Source organism: Molothrus aeneus, chromosome 3, assembly GCF_037042795.1.
Source record: "Molothrus aeneus isolate 106 chromosome 3, BPBGC_Maene_1.0, whole genome shotgun sequence".
Classification (NCBI taxonomy): Eukaryota; Metazoa; Chordata; class Aves; order Passeriformes; family Icteridae; genus Molothrus; species Molothrus aeneus.
In genome coordinates this window covers 106,976,087-106,997,272 of record NC_089648.1, presented here as the reverse complement: position 1 = coordinate 106,997,272, position 21,186 = coordinate 106,976,087, and the positions used below count along the sequence as shown (strand labels likewise).

General features: G+C 41.6%; 1 protein-coding gene across 1 annotated transcript in view; it reads right to left on the bottom strand.

Moving 5' to 3' along the window:
- Positions 1-12,657, bottom strand: part of CRYBG1 (crystallin beta-gamma domain containing 1) — a 95,589-nt gene extending 82,932 nt beyond the window's left edge. Inside the window, 1 exon segment of the mRNA XM_066547551.1 lies at positions 12,413-12,657. Coding sequence (XP_066403648.1) covers positions 12,413-12,657 — 245 coding nt within the window.
- Positions 12,658-21,186: the final 8,529 nt, after the last annotated feature.

Here is a 21,186-nt window from a genome sequence, read left to right as displayed (position 1 = left end):
TAAAGTACATCCTGCTAGTAAGAAAACTCAGTAAATCAAAATGCATGTGTTAGAATGAAAACAATTATTATGTCTTGTATATAAAACTAATTTATATTTTTTAAATTTATATCAAATCTACTCTACACACCTATGGTGCAATACAGCCTGTATACCGGTGAGTCCTCTGGAAGTGAATAAAAATATATTTCAGAATTATGAGAGAAACAGATCAGATGGTGGGTAGTCTGGGGAATATTATGTCTAGAAAAAGAACTGAGGGAAGTGCATGTTGGAAAAAAATAAGTAGTATTACTAATGAGGGAGAAATCCCTCTGTCTTGGTTGCAAAGTCTCGACCAGGAAATTGATGGTAAACTCTTGTTGACTCGTGCCTGGTGTGAAACTAAGTCAGAACCCATACATCTCACTGTGGGAAGAAAGGAATACATTCTAGCACATTGCTTTGGCAGCTGTCCCATGGTAAGGACAGGAGAGCTCCTCTTCAGCTGGAAAAGCCTATCCAGGCCATTGCCGGTGAGAAAAAGCTCCAGGGAACGTTATGAGGAACAGTGGGAACAGAAGACTTGTGGCCTTTGACAAACCTTAACCAATTATCAACATGTGGGGTCTTTAGAGCATAAAGGACTTGCTTTGAGCTGGATGCAGGAGAAGCACTCCTGCAGAAAACAAGCAGGGAGGGGGAAAGCACTGTTCAGAAGAATTACACAAGGAAATATGTCAAAGGTTGTCAGGTAACTCAGATCTAACTCAGAAGAGATTAGACATGTCCAAACAGGTATACAGACCTTTTTTTTTTTTTAAACCAAGCAAAGCTAAGCAAAACTAACTGTAGCATGTGGCAAGTAAATCAATCACAACGGCAGTGATATTAATAAATCACCCTGATTATATTTAGCAAAATCATTTTAAAAAATAATTAAAACAATTCCAAGGAAAACAACTGACAAATAAATCTCTGAAGACAAATCAGATAAAGTAAACATGCATCCAACATGTTTGGATTCAAATACCTAACAGTAATTAAACATCTCCCATGGCCTAATCATATTTTGTACTTTTAGAAGAAACCTGACAGAATATTTAAACATAAATACTCATCACAAAAATCTTGACTACATCAGGCAACACTACAATGTCATCAAAAATACTCTGCTCAATATTTCAACTTGCTAGAGCACATGTAGACGCAGAAATTGAGAACTTAAAGTTGCCAAGTTTTTGTTGGACACTTCCTGTTCAGTTCCTCCCCAGCAGCCAAAGCAAGCATCCTGTAAGATGCAATCCTCCCTCGAATACCTCCAGGTGAGCCCTGAACTATTATTACTGCCTCCAATGCTGCCCCACTGGTTTGGCAGCTAGTGGGACATTCTTCCAGTGCCAGCAGCTCCTGCCAGGCTCACACACAGCTTCTGAGCACTGTGCTCTGCAGTGGGGAGAAAAGAGATAAAAGTCCATTAAATCTAGGTTCATTCAGGATGCAGAGGATTCATAAAAATACTCAGGACTAAAGTACAACACCGTTTCACAATGTTTATACTTGAGGTCACTTTTTGATTGTGTTTTTGTATGGAAGTCTCACTACCACACTGTGGTTAGTACTTACAGGAGGAAAAATTGAGACTTTTCACATAACAAAACAGACTAGTTTATCATCTGACTAGATTTACTTCTGACAAAAACTTACATTATGAAGTATATGCTGATTTTCTAATTTTTTATTTCTTTGTAAGATATTCCCACCACCCTGGCACACATGTAGAAGTTTTTTGGGATAAGAGTCCTTTTTGTTTTGAACTTCAGTTTATAAAAATTAAAGCATCTTCTAAATTATCCTTTGAAAGACAGTATGTTTGCACTAACAAATAGTTCTTGAAAGTCAAGATGAGAAGCTCATTATCTTCACAGAAAAAGCGGCATTTAGGCCTCAATTGTTAAGGTTAATTTTATTTTTTTTGTTTGATTTATTAACTATAATGAACCAGGAGACACTACTGTTGTAACTCTACTAACTTTTGTCCTTTCATATTGAATTATAGTGAAAATGTGAGGTCTCTCCCACAGAATCTAACTTACCCATAAATTTATTTCATATGGAACACTGAAAATCCTATGTTAAAAGGACTAGCTTCACCTTTACTCAAAGGCTATATAGTAAAGTTTTCTACTCATCCCAAGAGAAGAAGATACCATCTAGATCTTATTGAAGAACTGGTTAGTTCAATTACCAGTCGCTCCAAGCCACAGATACGTGGCCTAAGATAGTGCTAACAGTGACACAGACTCATGAGTAATAGTACAGCTCTGGCTGCCTTTGGATTTCTATGCTTCCATCAGAGAACACAAAAATCTCCATAATTCAGGTTTGTTAGAACAATAAATATAAGCATTTTCCTGAAAACATCAGGAGGGTTCAACCCGAACACAGAAGAGCCCTGGCTACACTCAGTTTCTGACAGGAAACGTGACAGGAAAGGGCATTGAGCTGTTCATCAGGAACCAGGGAGTCCATTTCATGTGAGTACACTCATTACCTGCAGGATTGTCACTTGTATTTAAAATACTCCCCTGTGGAATGTTCATAGGCCTCTCAGCCTCTCTTTTTTAATTCTTCACTTCATACACACCCATTAAATTACACAAGGACTAAAAAGCCTGATAAGTTCCACTCTGAAATTGCAAATGATATGTACTCATTCAGGGCTTTTGAAAGATGCCAACTTTTTTTTGGTCTTTTGTGCTGTTATTTACTATTTGCATAGTCAAAATCAGACTCCATTATTCTAGACATTTGATAAACACACAACCCAAGCCACCACAGCCTGGGAGAGATTAGTCAGTAAACTAACAACACAGACAAAAGGTGAGAGAAAAAGATTTCTTACTGCCTAAACTGAAAACAGACAAGGGTACCTCCCACTGAATAAGATAAGGAATCCAGCCACAAATCAGAAGAATCTCACAAAGTTAACTCAGAATACATCTACAAGGTGGGGTGAGGCAGATGTCTGTGTTTAATGTGTCCAAGTCCAAATCAGCCAGGTAAAAAGCAGCTGTAGTTTACAAGCCATGTCACTGTGTTAGCTGGGTGCTGTGCCTGCACATCCATCCTTCCAGGCTGACTATGTGAGCTTATTCTCAGGGCTGCAAAAACCAATCCATCAGCCCAACCATCCAATCTGCCTCTCTACAGAACGTGACTGCAGGAAGCTGTTTTTGTTAATGGTAGACAAACCCAGCTATGGTGCTTCCAAACAGAATGTATCTCGCTCCCAGACAGCTTCTAACCCAGGGAGGTGAGACCCCACCTGCAGTGCTGCATCCAGCTCTGGGGTCCCCAGCACAGGAATGACAGGGACCTGTTGGAGCAAGTCCAGAGAAGGGGCACCAAGCTGATATGGGGGATGGAGAACCTCTCCTCTGAGGAAAGGCTGAGAGAACTGGAATTGCTTAGCCTGGAAAAAAGAAAGCTTTGGGGTGACCTCATTGCAGCCTGCCAGACACAACAATGTTTTCCTCTTCACCAAGTGCACAAATCTTCAAAGAAGAAGAACATAATCTCTTAATTTCCAATAGAGAGAATGTAAGATTGATATCATATACATCCCGATTTTCTCCCCTACTCCTTCAGTTTTGCACACAGCTGAGGGAGGTCACAGAGATGCTTCAAAAGGGGACATCAGGGAAGCTCTAGCATGTATCAGCACGTCTCCTCCCTATACCATGGAGAATTAATTATTTGTACTTTATCTGTAAAACAGTATAACCACGGGTGAATCATCAAAACACTGACCTTGAAGATGGAGATGGCAGTATAATGTTATAGAATCTTATTAATAACCATATGGTTTTATTTAATGCCAAATGTGTTTATACTGTACCAAAAATCCTAACTATATATTTTGTTACAATAATTACTCGTTCCTCACTAAATAATTCATAAGTGGCACAGGATTTTCAGCAGAGGGAAAGAAAATATGTCAGGACTGCTAATCACACAGCAGCTCCCTGCCTGCTGTGGAATGCCCACCATGAAATCCCACTGGTGGTTCTCAAGGAATTAAAATTATGGAAACCAAATCAAACAGATCAGTAAAACCTTCTCAAAGTCAAAGAATAAGAAACTATAGACCCTTCCCCAGAAATCCACAGGTTCACAGTGACACTTGGAATTACCTTGCACTTCTCAGTGCCAAGTCCCTGCAAGACTTAGTCTTCATATCATTCTACCATCAAGCATTATCAGCAGCAGAGCCTTGGCAGTGGGGGGCTACCTGTACATCTCCTGTACATGAGAAGTGTACAAAATTATGTGACTACAGAGAAGGACCACCAAGATGCTTAGATGCTGGGATATGAGGTACAAGAAACACCTGGATGAGTAGAAACTGGCTGCTTAACAGGAGCCAATCTGTCCTTGGAGGTGCCCAGGGAAGGACTGAGAGAGAAGGGGTACAAGTTGCAGCATGAGAAATTCTGTTAGCCTTCTGCCAGGAAAAAAACCAGAAAACCATAATTTCCTAAAAAGCAGCCTCTTCTCACCAGTCCACTGATTTTAGAGGTTCTCTTCCACTTTCCCAGCATTAATTACAAGTCATCTATACGACCCTCCATGAGCCCTGAGACACTACATTGTGGCACCTGCTCCTGGCCATAAAGAAGGGACAAATGGAAAATGATGCTTTCCACTAGGCCTTGCAACTTAAACATTTTCTGCTTGGCTGTTCATAGTCTGTGAAGTTGAATCCTTCTGGATTTGAATGGCATCTGATCCTTCTGGATTTGAATGGCATCAGGCAGTATTCCTGACCTACAGCCTTGCCTCAACAGCAGGACCACAGATGTGGCACCAGCAAATTTCAAAATACTCTGGAGACAATAAAGAAGTAGTTTACAAAGAAGAAAGACCAACAATAAAAAAGCTGGTCAAAGGATGCACAGGGGCCCCTCTGCCTGCCTATATTTCTTAGAGTACTTATGGAGTGATTAAACTGTACAAGGAGCACTGTAATAAGTCATCCTTACTAAAATTTTTGCATTTTCTTTTGTCAAAATGCTGGAAAATGTTAAATACATAAAAATCTTCTTAAGGAAGGATTGTTGATATTTGATCTTCACATACTTTCAAGTCTAATCAATAAGAAAGGAGATTTAGTCTGAAACAGAGAGCAGCACATGAGCTCTAAATGATGTGCAGATGTTAGAAAGACAAATTACTGGTTGGTAGAATTGTCTTGCTAAGCTTTAGGGCCTGGCAGGTTTCAGTGATCTCACACCCAGAGGGAAGATAACAAAAGTTGGGGAGAAGGATGTACCACTGACAGCAGACACAAAGAATGCAGAATTTATGGACCACAAGGACATTGGGCAGAACCCCCAAGATAAGGAAGAAATAAATAAACTTTACCCAGCAACTGTGCTGAGCCAGCTGTGACTGGGTAAAAGGGAATTCTGCAGGGGGAGATCCCAACTCATGGATCATTGACCCAAAAACCCACCAGCCCAAGAGAAGAGAAACACCGTGGGCCTGATTAGCATGAGAAGAGAGAGAATAATTAACCAAATGAAGATAGAACACTAATTAATGTGTCCAAGTCTAATACAAGAACTATGAAACTTGTAGCCAATGAATTAAGGCTTCCGTTTGCTAAAACGTATCGTGAAATGTTTTGGTAGTGTTGGCTTTGTGGGTTTGACACCCAGCACCCCCTTCTGCAGAGAACTGTAAATAAATCAAATACCTTGACTATGTGTGTGGACTGGCCCCTTGCACACAGAATAAAAGAACCTATTTTGGGACTGCAAATATAGTAGCTTTGCTTCTGGCATTGGGCTCTACCTGAAACTCAGGATTTGGGGAATTCATCAAATATGCCTGTTTTACAAATTTTCTCAGCTCAGGACATTTTTAAACTTTAGTTTGGTTGACTTTATAACTGTGAATTCTAAATGAATAAAGGATTCAGGTATCATGAAGAAATTTTATCCAACTAACATTTTTTAAAATTTTTATTTCAGAATTTCCAAGTACAGTTCAAGAATAACACAGAAGATGGTATCTTATTTTCTTTAAATAAATACTGTTTTTGGGTTTTTTTCCAGAGAGCACTAAAGGAGGCCAGTCTCTTACATTGATCAGTCTTTGCCTATCTGTCTTTCCCTTCTTGTCTCAAGGGAGCACGGAATGATGAAATATTTGATGACGGATTGTGGGAGCTCACCGTACGTGGCTGCATGAACAAACATGCGTGAAGATAAGATGTACAGCAGAAGGTTTGCTGGTGTGACAAATACAAAAATCATATATACAAAGATACACCACTATCAGATACATTATATGCAAGCAAATCACTGATGACTTCTGTCTGTTTTGAAAGCTGAAGGGTTTTTTTTTTCCCCTCTTGCACCTCTGGTGACCAAACAGGTCCTCATGTTTTTATTCTATTTTTAAATGCAAGCTGCTAAAGGAAGAATTGCCTAGTATTAACAGTTCTCCATCTTTCTTATCACAGGATTATATTTCAAGGAGAATTTAACTTGCCTAAGCGTTGCTATTTTGGCTAAACTTCTCCAAAGCAGACCATAGGTGTAGTAATATCCTCTCCCTTGTCTCCTGCTTCCCCTGTTCTCTTTCTCAAGCTGTCTGGGAAAGGTTTGTTTCCCATGCCTTTCCCAGCCATCCCAAGAAAATGCAGAAGTAGGGATCAATCCCAGCTCCCTAAAGAAACTTGGAAAGTCTTAACCACAATGAAATGAATAACATAATATCCTGAATAATAGAAATTATGCAAAAATGAGTCTCTCAAACCAGACTGCTTGTGAACAAAGAAGGTGACTTAAAGCTGCATATGAAAAATCAGAACATAGTTTTTGAAGCTCACCACTGTTTGACTTTGCACTGTAGGATCTCCTACGTGGAAGTATCACCCTATGGACTCCCCCACATTGGGTAACATTGATGGAATTTAGATGCCAAAATTCAGATGTTGAAGGTGTCACCTTCAGGCAGCTTTTAAAGTCAATGAGAAAAAGCTTGTACTTCTCAGATGTAATTCATTTAGCCTGGTTTAGACACTCACCTTAAGGTGAGAAGCACTGCACACCAGACATCACTATTTGCCCTCTTCAATTATAAAGTGAAGAACTATTTCAGATGCAGATATCTGAAGTTAAAGGATATGGATGTCATCTTGTATATGAAGTAAATGAAACTAACTATATTGACCCTTTCTATAACATACTAATTTCTACCCACAAATGTTGTCCTGCCTCTTCCCTGAGATCACCACAGGTACAATAAAGCACCACTCTTCTCTTTGTTCCATGCAAGCAGAAATCCACTAGAGTGTGCAGCATAAACTGCATGATGTAAATCTTGAGAGGATGGAGAGGGAGGGAAAGATGGGACAGAGTTGTAGGAGCAAGGACCAAGACGAGGAGAAAAGAAGACAAGAGACAGGTGTGCTGAGAAAGAGTAGAGTCTGAAAACTGCTGTTTTCTCACTGAGACAAGTGGTACTCACTGAAGTGGTAGGCATTCAGTATTTAACATTGTTTTTAGCACTCCATGCATTACTAAGTGCCAACTGTATGTACTGCATTCAATAAGAACTTTTTGTTTGTGCACCTTCCTGGCTGGTTTCTATAGTGGTGTTTTATAATAGTAATCTCCCAAAAGACCTTTCTATTTCTATTTGTCACTATTTCCAAGTGTGGATCTGACACACAAAAACCAGAGGTGCCAAGACTGGCACCTAGTTTGAGTAGGAAAGAACCTGCTTTTTCACAACACTCCTTGTTTTAACAGGCATTTAGATTTTCAGTACAGAACTCCTATTACCTGAATGGAACTCAGCCCTACTATGGATCAGATTCACCTGGATACAGAAGGTAAACCATCTCTTCAAATAAACATCCAACAAAGCCAGAAACACCCAGGAAAAAAAAAATCTTTGACTGTGAATGGCATGAGTCCACTAACTTCCTCCTTCTTTTTTTTAAGATTTTTTTTTCTAGATTAAGTGAAAAAGCATGAGCAAAGAAAGTCAGCAATTTTTGTGCACAACATCAGTCACGAACGAGGTGTCACTCTTCTCTACCAGGATCTACCTTTCACACCCTGACATCCAAGCCAGCTGACCAGGAAGGCATCAGCAGTCTTACTGGTTCATGTCTTTCAGATTGTAATTTGGTTTTGAAAAGGACAAAATGAAAAAGAGAGTGTTCTTCACCCTGGTGTTTACACAGCCACCAAACCCAGGATATCAGCAACACAGAAGCAGCAGCTGATGTTAAATTCATGCAGGAAAGTCAAACTACTACTTTCATGGCACAGATGTCATTACATTTTCACAGGACAGTATTTTTTACTTCTTAAATATGCAAAAAAAAGCAAATGAGTGTTTTAGCATGTCAGCCCTCTTATCTTAGTATCTTTCTAGAAACATGTATTTTTTTTCTAAGGATCAATTTCCTCATTAGGTCACAGTACAGAAAACAACTCCGAAAAAAGTTTTGCCTTTAATTCCTTGATCATCATATCTTAAAAGATCTTCACTCCCCTATTATAAACATTAAAATACTAAGTCTTTATTCCTAATGTCTTATGCTTACATTACAGATTACTAAGAATTATACATCAAACTGAATTACCCTTGTCCATTTCCACCTCCCGCTAAGTGCAACTAGAACACTTGCAGAAATCCGTATTCAGTCTTACAAAAGAACACAGGTGAATGTTTAGTTTTTCTTTTTTTCAACCAGACAATGCACAAATGTGAAGTTACCCATAAAAAGTACATTGAATTGAGGGTTTGTACTTTACAAAACAGCAAACTGTATAACAGTTTTCTACATTTTATTCCTGTCAATCAATTGAGCTACTAATAGTCTGTTATTACACACTTTGTTTTTCACAGCATGAAGCATTTGTTCTTCGTCTTTTTCCAAAACATGGTGTTACACATGGGCTGCGAAGCACAGCTCCTTCACCTCTTCTAACACAGAAGTCACAGAAGAGTAACTTAGAGTAAGAACATGGAAGTAGGGAAGACATACAAGATCTTGGTCTCACTGACACTTTCTGCACTAAAAACAATGTTTCTTCACTTTCTACATATCTCACAGAGGCGCATGTCCCTCCCCAAGATAAGGTAAAATTCCACAGTAGGAACTTTCCTTGGATGCAGCCTAATGCTGTTTCCCTCTCATTCTTTTTATGCTATTACTGAACACTTAATATCTTTTATTTCCTTGCCAAATCACCGTAGAATAACAGTCACACAGGTTTCATTGCCCTCACATATTTAGCATGTTGATGAAGGTGAGCTGAGTTCATTTAATCAGGGGAGAGGAAAGTAATAAAAACAAGAAATGTTGCTGGTGGTAGTGTTTCTAACATGCTCAGCATCAAATATCTGTGTTTCTTCAAACTGAGGAAGCAATAAACAGCAAAAACATCCTCCTTTTTCACAGTGATTACACTGACACATCTTGGGCAAGAATCTAACTACTGTCATTTTTATGGTAGCCAACTCAGAACTGGACCAAGTAACTTGTCTGGTCTTGACCATCAAATACAAAAAGCTCAAGATTCACAGGGTAGCATACATTGTGAGAAACACTGCTAAACAAACACACCCAAAGATAAACAGTTTTTTTGTCCTCCTCTAGTCAGCTTCCTGCTACAAAGCTAAATTCCAAGCCATCCTCTTCATTTTTAAAGTTGCCATTGGGTGGAGATCATTGAGTGTCCAAACCATGACAGCTGTACGAGGACATGACCTCCAAGACACCAAGTAAAAATTGGTTTCATAATACGATGCAGTTATCTACAGCATGGTGACAACTGTAATTCTTTTTCTTTTCACTGCAACTACTTCTGTTAAGAGGCTCAAACTTGTAGCTGTTATCTGAGGGAAAGAGATTCTACAAGCTTTTGGTAGAAAAAGTAATCAGAGGAGTTCATCTGGCTGCCCTGCCACCCATGAATGCAGGCAGTACAACACAAATTTCATAGAGACAGGAGAATGCATCCTTGTAACTTCAAGTTTAAGGAGCTGGGATGCTTGTTTGGTTTGTATCACAAGATTTTTTTTATGCCATGCTGGGCACTGCTCTCCCAGATAAATAACTAACAGCAAGGAAAAGTACTGGCTACCTGAAAAAATAACATAAGACGAGCAAAACAGCTGATGATGAGATAATGTTTAAATTGGAGTACCATATAAATACATGTGTTCAAACTGACAGCTGTCATGCTTGCCACGTGCCAAACCAAAGCTAAAACCAAGGCCACTAATTAAGTATCTCATATCTTCAAATGCATTCCTGTTAACAGGACACTGTATCTGTCCTATACAGTACTCTTGAGACCAAGCATTACAGCCTACCATGGATGCAATAAAAATAAAATACTTCAAACCATGTCTTTTGAGAAGTGCTATCATAATCTCCAACATATTTTTAAAAATGTATTTAGTGTTTTTGGCTGTATACTAAAAGCTTAGCTTGTTCCATTTTTTTTTTTAAGGCAAGGGTGTTAGAAAGCTACACAAACAAGAGAAGTTTGTGCCCTCTGAAGATGACCAACTGCAGTTAAAGATGGTGACATACACGTGCATTTTCATGTGCTGAGGCACAAACCCAGCCTGTCATCAATAGCAGAAGGATTGGTTCCCCGACCAAAACTCAAACCCCCCAGAGTTTTGTAACAGCAGCCACAACCCTGTCCTTTCAGGAGACTTGCAATTATTAGACTTCTCTTGTAATTTAGGCACAGAACTTGAAAACAAATTTATGCAATAAAAACATCCTGGTATCTGGAAAAAAAAGGAACCCACGTTGGGATTAAAGACTTATGCCACTTCTCCTACACCATCATTCATTTGCCCACATCCAGATATTTTATTCAGTTTTGGGCCCCTCAATACAAAATACACTGGTAAAAAGAGCACAGGGCCCCAGGATACTGAGGGGCTGAAGATCTTGCCCTGAGGAGTGGCTGAGGAAGCAGGTTCAGCCTAGGGAAGAGATGAGCACAGAGAGAGCCCATCACCTGCCTGTCAGTATGCAGGACAGGGTCACCAAGAGCCACAGGGCAATTCAGTAGTGATGGCAGGTGCAGCACAAGCTACAAACGGAAATGTGCTCCAGCCTTCTACCAGAAGAAACTATTTCACACAAGGCAGGAGTAACACAGCTTGGCCAAAGTTGTTGTGCACTCTCTCTTCTTGGAAGATTTCAAAACTCAAGTGGACACAGTCCTGAGAAACTGGGATCTGAACTCAGAGTCAGCCTTGTTCGGGGCTCCCTTCCACCCTGAGCTACACTGCGATCCCACCCCCTTCTGTTTTATCTGGCCTCTGGAAGGCAAAAGAGGGATCTGCTCCTCCTGCAGCATTACCTTGAGCTTGGCCACTCAATAGCATTCTGAAATACATCACTTCCCAGTTTACAAGTTCTGAAAAGCAGACTTCATTTTCTCTTTCCTAAAAACATGTAAACATAAGTGGCTTTCTTTCCTTTCATAGAAGAGTTTGGTGTTTAAAGTCTTCAATAATACATTTCAACATAAAATCCAAACATAATTAGACTGTACTTTAGTCAAGTTCTAACTTAAACCTGATGTCTACTTTTCAGCAAGTACTAACACTTTCATATGGAACCACCTTCTAAAACTTACAGATTTCTGAATTTGAAGCAACCACCTGAGAGATCAGCAGCTCACAACTTTTTTTTTTCCCCTAATGTAGGCAGCACTGGCATTTTCTCACTGCCTGGCTTGTGATGTTCCGATCTGAGCAGTATTAACCAAACCCTTTCCTGACATAGCCTCAAGTTCACCATATGCCATATGCTACTGTGAATTACCTTCACGTCAGAGGTTTTACTGCTCGGCAACCCCACAGTCTCACTGAGGTTCCTTGTGCTGTGGCTAGAGGCTCTAAACATCCCCCGGGGAATACCTGTGTCCCCAAGAAGCCAGCATGCACTAGATAATCATCACTCATGGGAGACTCGCACCACACTGGGGAGCAATAGCTATGGGGAGCGCTGTAGCAGAGTGTTGTCAAGCTCTTCCCTTTCATCTTCCTCCTCTATCACGTCCAGAAAACGCGAGCACAGAGCAAGCCCACTGCTGTAGAGGAGTCCCAGCCATTCACACACGCCAGGCGCCCTTAGGAGGATGCTTTGGGCCAGGCAGCCTCCCCCTGCTCCGGGCACAGGCTGTTACTCATTCACACGGGCGCTGCTGTTTGTCAACACGGCTCGGGCGCCGCTCCGCCAGCAGGCTGGGGCGGACGCGGGACGGGAAGGCGGCTGCGGGACACGCTTTTCCCTCCTCGACAGAAAAACCCCTGGCCCCCAGCCGGGCCCCGGCTCCCCCACCGCCCGCTCGGGTGTCGCGCTTACCGCGGGGCCGGGCACTCGAGGTGCGGGGCGGGCGGCGGGCTCCAGGCGGGCGCGGCACCGCCGCCCTCCCGGGGATGCTGCTCCTTCTTCTTGGGGCGCCAGTGCGGGAACGCGGGGCGCCGCTTGGGCGCGGCGGCGGCGGAGGGGCGGCGGCGGGGGGCAGCGGCGGCCGCCGGCCCCTCGGGCTCCGAGTCCTCCGACTCGCTGCGGCCGAAGAGGCGCTGGAAGCGGCCGCGCCGCGCCATGCGGGGCTCTGCGGGGCTCTGCGCGGGGATCTCCCGCCGGCAGCGGCAGCGGGGGGAGCGCGGCGCTCTCGGGCTCTCCGCGGGCATGGACGGGGCGGCGGTGGCAGCCGCCCGCCCCGCTGTATGCGTTTAATAAGGCGATTCCCTGCCTGCCTCCCTGCCCACCGCCGGACGCGTCGGTCCCTCCCTGCGGAGCGAGCCGCGCCGCGGCAGGCGGGCTTGCGGGCGGGCTCCCCGCCGCTCGCACAGGAAGGGAGCGGCCCACGTGTGATCCGTGCCCAGGTGCGCATTAGGGGCCATTATCTTGTTGTTGTTGTTTTCTGCTAACCCTGAGGTGTGCCCCGCGCCCCGGACACTTGTGCGAGGCACGGAGAAAGAAAGGCTCCGCTCCGCGCCGCGCCGGGGGCTCCGCATCCTCCCGCGGCCGCCCCCCAGCCCCTCCTCGTTTAAGGCGAAAAACATGAATAAAGAAAGTCAGCTGTACAGCCGAGGGGCTCGGGAGCCAACACACCCCAAACCTCGCAGCGCTGCTTTTTGTCTCGGTGCCCGCCACATTAATTAATTAGCTGCTTATCCCTCTCCCTGGGAATAAATTGGCTCTGACCGCCCTGCTGGCTCGGTGTCCCGCCGAGGAGGATGAGGAAGGGTTCCCTAGGGAGGCAGAGCCGCTCCCGGGGGAAGGCTCAGGCTCAGACACCTTGCAGCGGGGAGGATCAATCGTGTCGGGTGCTATCGTGACCAGCTCCTGCCAGGACCTGGCCATCCCATGTGTTCCTCGGTGCTTTTAGGAATCCTCTCTTAACTGACCCTGAGGTCCAGCTTTCCTTAGGAAATGCTGCTGTGCGCTGACGGATACCGTCTGTCCTAAATTGTGTCTAACAAACACGCATTCGTCTGATGTAAGGAGCTTTTAGGGCAATTGTGGTTTTGGTTCTGATTTTTGCTTGTTACTGATGCAACATAGATGTTATAATTCTCTGCTAAAAATACTAAAGATGACATAATAAAAATATTGGAAGTCTGTATTCTGGAAAAACTTTAAATTCTGCATTATGCAATGGTCACAATCTGCCAATAGCTGACAAACACAACATAAATTGATGGATATAAATTAATGGTGGGTTTTCTATGGCAGAAAGAAAAGGAGGTGAGCAAGGCAGGGGAACACAAAATATACAGAAGTTGGCTGAGCAGCTAAGTTTTATTTTTGCCACTATTTTACCTCAAGCAATATGTACACTTGTTTGGGGAGAAGATTCAATTATTTTGACTTGTAATTTATTTGGTTAGTGATTAACTAAACAGATTAACCTAAAAATAAAGTTGTTTTATTAAAAAATTAAGTATGTGTTATGCCAAAATTGGGCAGAACTGGAAAGAAAGGTAGTTGTACTCTCAGGAACTGCATAAGGGATTGAGAATAAAAGTCAGTTTCAGTAAAGCAAGCTATATAAGCATGAAAATCGTAGAATCACAAAACACTTTAAATGGGAAGGGACCTCTGAAAGTTGTCTAGTGCAGCCCCCTGCTCAAGCAGAATCAGCAAGAGCAGGCTATTCAGGACTCTATCCATTTGGATTTTAAGTATTTCTGAGGACAGAGACAGGAGACCTGATGGCAGGTAGATGCTGTCCTTTATGGATGGCTAGCAACAAAGCAGAAAGTCCTGCCTGCTATATCTGGATAGGATTTTTGGACACTGGGTAGACACTGTAAAGATTCAAATAGCTATACCTCTTCTCTTACTTTAGCCTAAAATTATTCCTTTCTATTTCCTTGACTAGAGAACCATACATAACCGTGGCATTTTCTGGCATTCTTCATTTCTGAAGAAGCCAGATAAATACATTACCATGTCTGTGTGCCACATTTCCATTTAAGTGTCAGTTATAATTGGGATTCTGCTGTGCCAGAACAAAGGTAAATTAATTGGTGTTGGTGAACCACTTCCCCTAAACAGCACTGGAGAGAAAGGAGTCTTGGCCACTGCAGTCGTGGTGTGTCTTCTCACTGCCACTCTACCCATTAGATACCTTGAGTTGGTAGCAGACCAGGCACATGAGGGTATGTTCAGCAGAGCTGTGCTACTTCATTCCACTCAAAAGAAAAAAAAAAAGAAAAAAAAAGTGTTTGGCCTGAAAACATACAGTTTAAATGACACAGAGAAAAGGGAGAAATGCAAGGTGCTCATTTTTTTCAAATCCTTTTAGATTATTTTGGCAGGGTCTAGATTAGTATCAGCACCCTAGAGTATCTAGAAAATGTGCAGAGTTCCATAAGTCTCTGGACAGACACATATAAGAAATGAGCATTCCACATAACCCTTGAGGTATCCAGCATTTGTGCTTCAGTGCTGACATATCCTAAAAAATCCTGATACACAAAATTCAGTGAAGGGGTTTGGTTGTTTTGGTTGTTTTCCAAACTTTGGCCAAAATTAAAGTCTGGTTGTTAAATATGGCAGTGTCAGAAAAATGAGTGATTTCAATCCAAACAGATCTGTCAAGGCCCTGTACTTTTAGTTGTACCTGTCTTACGTAGAAGGTTTGGACCTCAAGTCAGGAAAGGCATTTTTAAGGCCATTAGTTAAGATAGACATTCATAAGAATTAGCCAGTCATTCAGGAAACTTTAAATGATGGTCATGTTTATGTCAGCAGCCAGTTTATGTCAGTTTAATCCAGACACATGCAACAGAACAAGTCAGTCTAGCTTTATCAGAACCAACACAATTTTGCAACAGTTCATAGTACTTCATACCTTAGAAAGGTATTATGCAACAAATTATCCTTCTCCTGTTTGCTATCATTCCAGCATGGTGAAAAAGAAGATGATTGAGTATCTAGATTAGACTTCACCATACTCAATAGTCTTGCTTGACTGCAAACTGTGAAATTTAAAAAACAACCAAAAAACCCCTAAACCTGAAACATTTAAGCTAATATTTGAGTTACAAAGATAATCCAGTAAATACAGGCTGAAAATTTTTGAAGTTGTTATAGAAATCAGCTAATACACAGGTTGAGATAATACTATTAAATCAAATCATTGATTCCCCCTTTTTATTGTTTCAAAACAGAAACAAGCTCTGTTCTAATGTAAAACTATTCCAATATATGGCACAATAGCTCTGAAACAAACAAACCTCCAATCTAAAGCCTGTACACAAATTACAGAAAAATATGAATGGATTATCACCAACTCTCTCATCAAATATCTTTTCTTCTTTTCCAATAAAACAGAGGTGTGAAATCTCCTTCAGAAATGGTGCATGCATGCAAACATTTGAGATTCAGAAAATTCACTGCCAGAATATATAAAGACTGTTTTGGATTTCCACACATTGGAGTTGGTGGTAAAAGAGCAATAAAGTACACAGGGGACAAAATCCTCCCTGTGTCCCACATAAAACACGTAAGTCCCAAACTATGGTCCTGAAATCCCACATTCATTTGACACCTAACCCTGTGGGCACTTAAATTCCAGGGTTGCCTCCCTCTTTGTCTTGAAAGTGCCTCAGGTTCTTAGGGATTCACTTCCCCACATGCTCAGAGTTGCCTCAGTCTTCACGGGACTGAGTGTCGGGTGCCTGCTTCTTGCCCAAGTCTGACAAGGAGCTAAAAACTAGGTATGGCTTGGCCTGAATCTGCTGGGACTCCCTGTGGTTGCATATTTGGATCTTAATTAACTCATGCTCTAACAGCAGGCTCCATACAAAATGCCATATTGGCTTCTATTTTTTTCCAGGAGTTCCAGGTGTGATGTAGAAATAGTGATGGAAGTGGTAGCCTTAATTTGGGAAAATCCTACCTACAAGAACACATTCTATCTCACAGTCATGTCACCAGTAATGTTTGTTTTCTGGCCCAAAAAGGGACTAGAGGTTTCCTGGCCACACCTGAAAAGAGGAGTGAGTCCCATTCCATGCCTTGAAAAAAAAAAAAAAGGACATAAATTAATGTCCTCAGTAAATTATCAGGTGGGATACACACAGGGTGGGATGTGGGTGATCACCCCTGGGGATTAAAGACAGCCTTGAAAAAGCAACTAAATATTAGGACCAGGAAGAGCTAAGGCTAGAAACTAAATTAGTTCAGGAACATGGCAGCCAGAATTGTAGCAAGAGTAATATGTGGGAAGCCAGGGAAGCAAAGAGACCCTTAAAAAAATGGCAGGGCAAACCCCTTAAAGGTGAGCAATTCCATGTCACAGGGGAGGACTCGGAAAAACGGCGAGAGCTTGACTGAGAGTGGGACTAAGAAATCTGGAAGCAAGGGGCAGTGATGTGGGCTTCAACCAAGCAGTAAATTTGGAAGTCAAGCTTTTCTGGGATTGCCTTATGTACCTGGTAGGTGGGGCAAACCATCACCCAGGCTCCAAGGGCGATCATTATTGGCGTGCCAGTTGCCATGACTTACCCTGCTCTGTCTGGCAGCTGCATGGCTGGATTGCCTGGGGAGACACACAGGGGAGCACACAGGCCCTGGAGCTCAAGTAGATGGAAGCACCTCAGGCTCTGAGGGTATTTTGGAGTGGGAGTGAATTTACATAACCTCATGCTCCGAATTTGATCTTGTACACACTGTGTGATTACTTCAGGCAGCAATTTATATTTCCATGTTGGATGCTTTTGGTCTTATTTTAAGTTGTCTGGTTCCCATCGTGGTTCAATTTGGGATCTTTGGTATTTTGGTTCATCTGTGAGCTAAAACCTCTCTTGAAAGCATGCAATGTCCATCTCCTAGGTGCTAATTATTGATCAGGTAAGTCAAAAATGGATGTGACTCTTAATTTATAACCCACTTATTCATGAATAGTTCTGCCAAACCCTTTGATACTCTAAGATTTTTATTCTGTAAACTAAGCATTCCATAGCAGATAGGTGGGGATAGAATTTTTTATGGGAAATTAGCATGTTCAATTAATCAATTCAATATTAGCATGGTTTCTTCTTATTATTACTTTTGCTGGAACATGCCAAAAATTTATCTGAGCCTTTATCGGAGTTGCTTGTATATTTGCATTGATGAAAAGTGTAATATAGAACTCCCTGCTACACACACACCTCCTGTCAGCTACTAAAGAAGAGTCTTTCAACCCATCTTTGGGCCTTTAAAGAGTCTTTTGCATTACAATCCTACAGCTCAAGGGAAGGAAACAAAATAAGTCATGTGTACAATCCGTGGGGTTGTGTAACTTCAGTGCTCACCCATTAGAAGTGTCCCAGAGCGATGCCAAGCTGTAGCACGTGGTCTTTGACTTTAACATGAAATTTTATAGTGCTAACCAGACCTTTTGTAGGTTTTTTTACAAGTAAACTACTTCTGCATCAGTTACTACCTCCACATAATACTCCCATTGTGATGCTAACAGTGAGAGTGCTCTGTTTGGTTTCAATGCCAGCTAGGTTCAGCCCATAAGTCCAGGCAGATGGCCAAATAGATTTCACTTATGAAATGTTCAGGAGTTCCCAGTGTGGAATATTCCTCTTTTTCTTGCTAATACATCCATGCCAGTAGTTTTCATTCCTTCTCCAATCAGTTGACATGGGAAAAAAAAAAGTCTCCCAGAAAATTTCTTTCAGGGGTTTTCTTCTCTGTTACCTGCCAGGTGCTTTTCTCATTCTGTTAATAACAATCCAATGTTACTTTTCATTAATGATAACTATCTTTCACTGAAGTGCAGTGTCAGTACAAAGCCAAGATAACACCTACAACTCACCTACAAATCACTTAATTCTTGCTCTGAGTATCCAATTTTGTTCTTTTGCCCACTTGTAAAAGATGAATGTTTCCTCTGTGCGTTTTTCAACTTACAGTTTCTTGAAAGCTTTTAGTCTTTGGACTTACCAGTTTGCATAAAGAGTTAAAATAAAGATTTTGAGTCTGGTCTCAAGCTGAGCACTAATATCTGTAAAATGCTTTATGTGTGCTATGTCAGGGTTGGTTCAATATGGTGTTTATTTGGCATCTGAAGTTGTTCAGTAAGTATTTTTTCCCTCCTCAAAGCTCTAAGAGGGGAAGATAAAATAGCTGTGAGAAAACAGGCTATACAACTAGTCTGAAACAAATTGTGTGGCTGCTACTCAGAGGAGAAAACATTCCACATTGTGGCTACTTTTTTTCTTTCCCATCTTAGTGGGAAAGGAGGAAGGAGGTGGGACATGCTGCTCCTCATGGGAGCAGAATGCCACTGATTGGCAGCATCATCAATGCCACTCTGTGCATCAGGGGCTCCAGCCTCCTCTGGAGTTTGATTAAAAATAAAAAAAAGTGAATTCTAGCACTCAGTTCTCCTGTAGTCACAATTTAAAGGTATACTAGTAAGACCATAAATTAATTCAATTAGAAAAACACCACAAATTAACATAACAATGAGGCATTAGGAATATAATACTGACAAACTGTTAATTTACTGCTTAATATTAAGATGTGCTTATGTTTTCCTGAGCAGATATAGCTTGGCTGAAATGTATTTATTTCCAGGCTAATATTTTATGGTTCTGTTTCTCTTGCTTTCCAGTTTTGCACTGGTTAGTGTGCATAGTACTGTGTGACTGTGTGCAAACACTTTCATGCTTGGCCAAAAGCAAAGCTATAGGTCATGTTCTTCTCTGTTCTCAATTTTTGATTATTATCTAGGTTGAAATTAATTTGTCATCTTAAAGAATGATTTTTAATTTTACTAAATCAGCAATGTCATTCTATTATATTTTCATGGAGATATATCAGCTAGCATGGCTTAAGTTAGGATAGGATCTTTCTCTTTTAATTTTTAAGAAGGAAGGTTGAAACTACCAGGAAATTTAAAATTAATTACTTCATAAAGATTCTAGGTATATTACTAATCAATAGCCCTGAAAATTAGATACATAATTACCATTTATGTATTATTGCTCATACTGACTAACAGATGAGCTTAGAAATGGACAAGGATGAAGGAAGGTAGGTCCCTCTCTGTCTTCAGCAATTTACAGTCTAGAGCCAATGTGCTAAAGAATGAAATGTAAGCACAGCTGATTAAATTGCTATGGAATATGAGCATCCTGTGACAAATCCAACAGCTATCCAGTCTTCTGTAACCTAGTTGGGTGCTAAAGAATCTGCAATTAAATATTAAGCTGACCAGATGTAATTAAAAGCATAACTGTTCTTATGTATCTGCAGATAATACAGGAGCACTACTAGGAAATTGAAACTGTTCATAGTTGTGTTTACCAGTCACTTCTTCCTCCGGGATATTACACAGGGTCTATAATACAGATCCTTGAACACCATCAGCCTCTGTGCAGCATCAGCTCTGCCCTCTTTCCAGATGAATATAAACCTTGCACTGTCCTGTGAAAAGTTATCCAAAGAGGAGGTGTTGAAACTGCCTGATGAAACAAACCAGTTATTGTGAGTCCTGGGGAGGAGAAGCACGAAGTAGTAGAGCTGTTCATCAGCATTTGCTTTTCCCAGGATAACCAGTTGCGATTACAGAGAATAAGGATGTAATATTTAAAACAAACACAGAGAGTGACTGTGAGAATGTGGGTCAGTGAATTTCTACTATTAATAAACAATAATTAGGGAGTTATCTATCAGCTGTTCCACAAAAAGATAGATGAGGGAGAATGCGTAAGCTAAGCTAAGTCCTTATAAACATGCCCTTCCCAATAAGTTATCAAGGCAATTACACTATTATGGGTTCAGGAAAAGAAAGATGAACAAAAAGAGTAAGAGTAATCAATATGAGATGAAACAAGGAATGGACTTACTTAAACTTCTCTAATAAGATTATTCTTATTTAAGCTATTTCCTTCTCTAGGGGCCAGAGTGCCCATCTGCAGGTCAGACCTGCTGTCAGGAAGCTGATTACTTGTCCTGGGCCCTGGTGCAGGACACCACAGAAGGACCAAGAATGTGTTTGGATTATTGCTGTCTATTACTGCCTTTTCACCGTTACTGTGTGCTTCTTACCCATCTGGACACAAGTGTTGCTGCCAGAAGAGAACTTGAGCAGATCACGGGTAACTGCAGTGCTCTGAGCTGTGGTAAAGAGACAAGGTGGTGTTCCTCTTTCCCCCTACCATGAAGGACATGGGCTTAATAGGAGAGGATGTATTATGCAGATCAAAGCCAGTATAGCTGGTGTCACAGGGAGAGCCTTTGACTTCTCTGTCCATGGATTATTTTCTGGGAGTGAGGACTGGTGGGAAGTGATGGCAACAGCATAAGAAAGAAAGGCAAGAGCACCTTTCCCAATAGTCTTGCTGTTGAGAAAGGCAGGCTCATCAAAGTATGCAAATCAAAGCCTAAAGAGAAGTGGGAAAACAGGTTCAATTTAAGATGCTGAGGGAAGCAAGGAAGGTACATGGCAAAACCCTGAAGTTCAGGGGAGTGGACTTCAGCTTGGTCAGGCAGTGGGTCAGCAGGAATCACTGGGGAAACAAGAAAGAAAAAAAAGCTGGTCTTCAAATCAAATCTCCTTGAAGCACTATAATGGCCCATTGTGATTGCACAAGAAGATGGGAAGATACAGCGGGAAG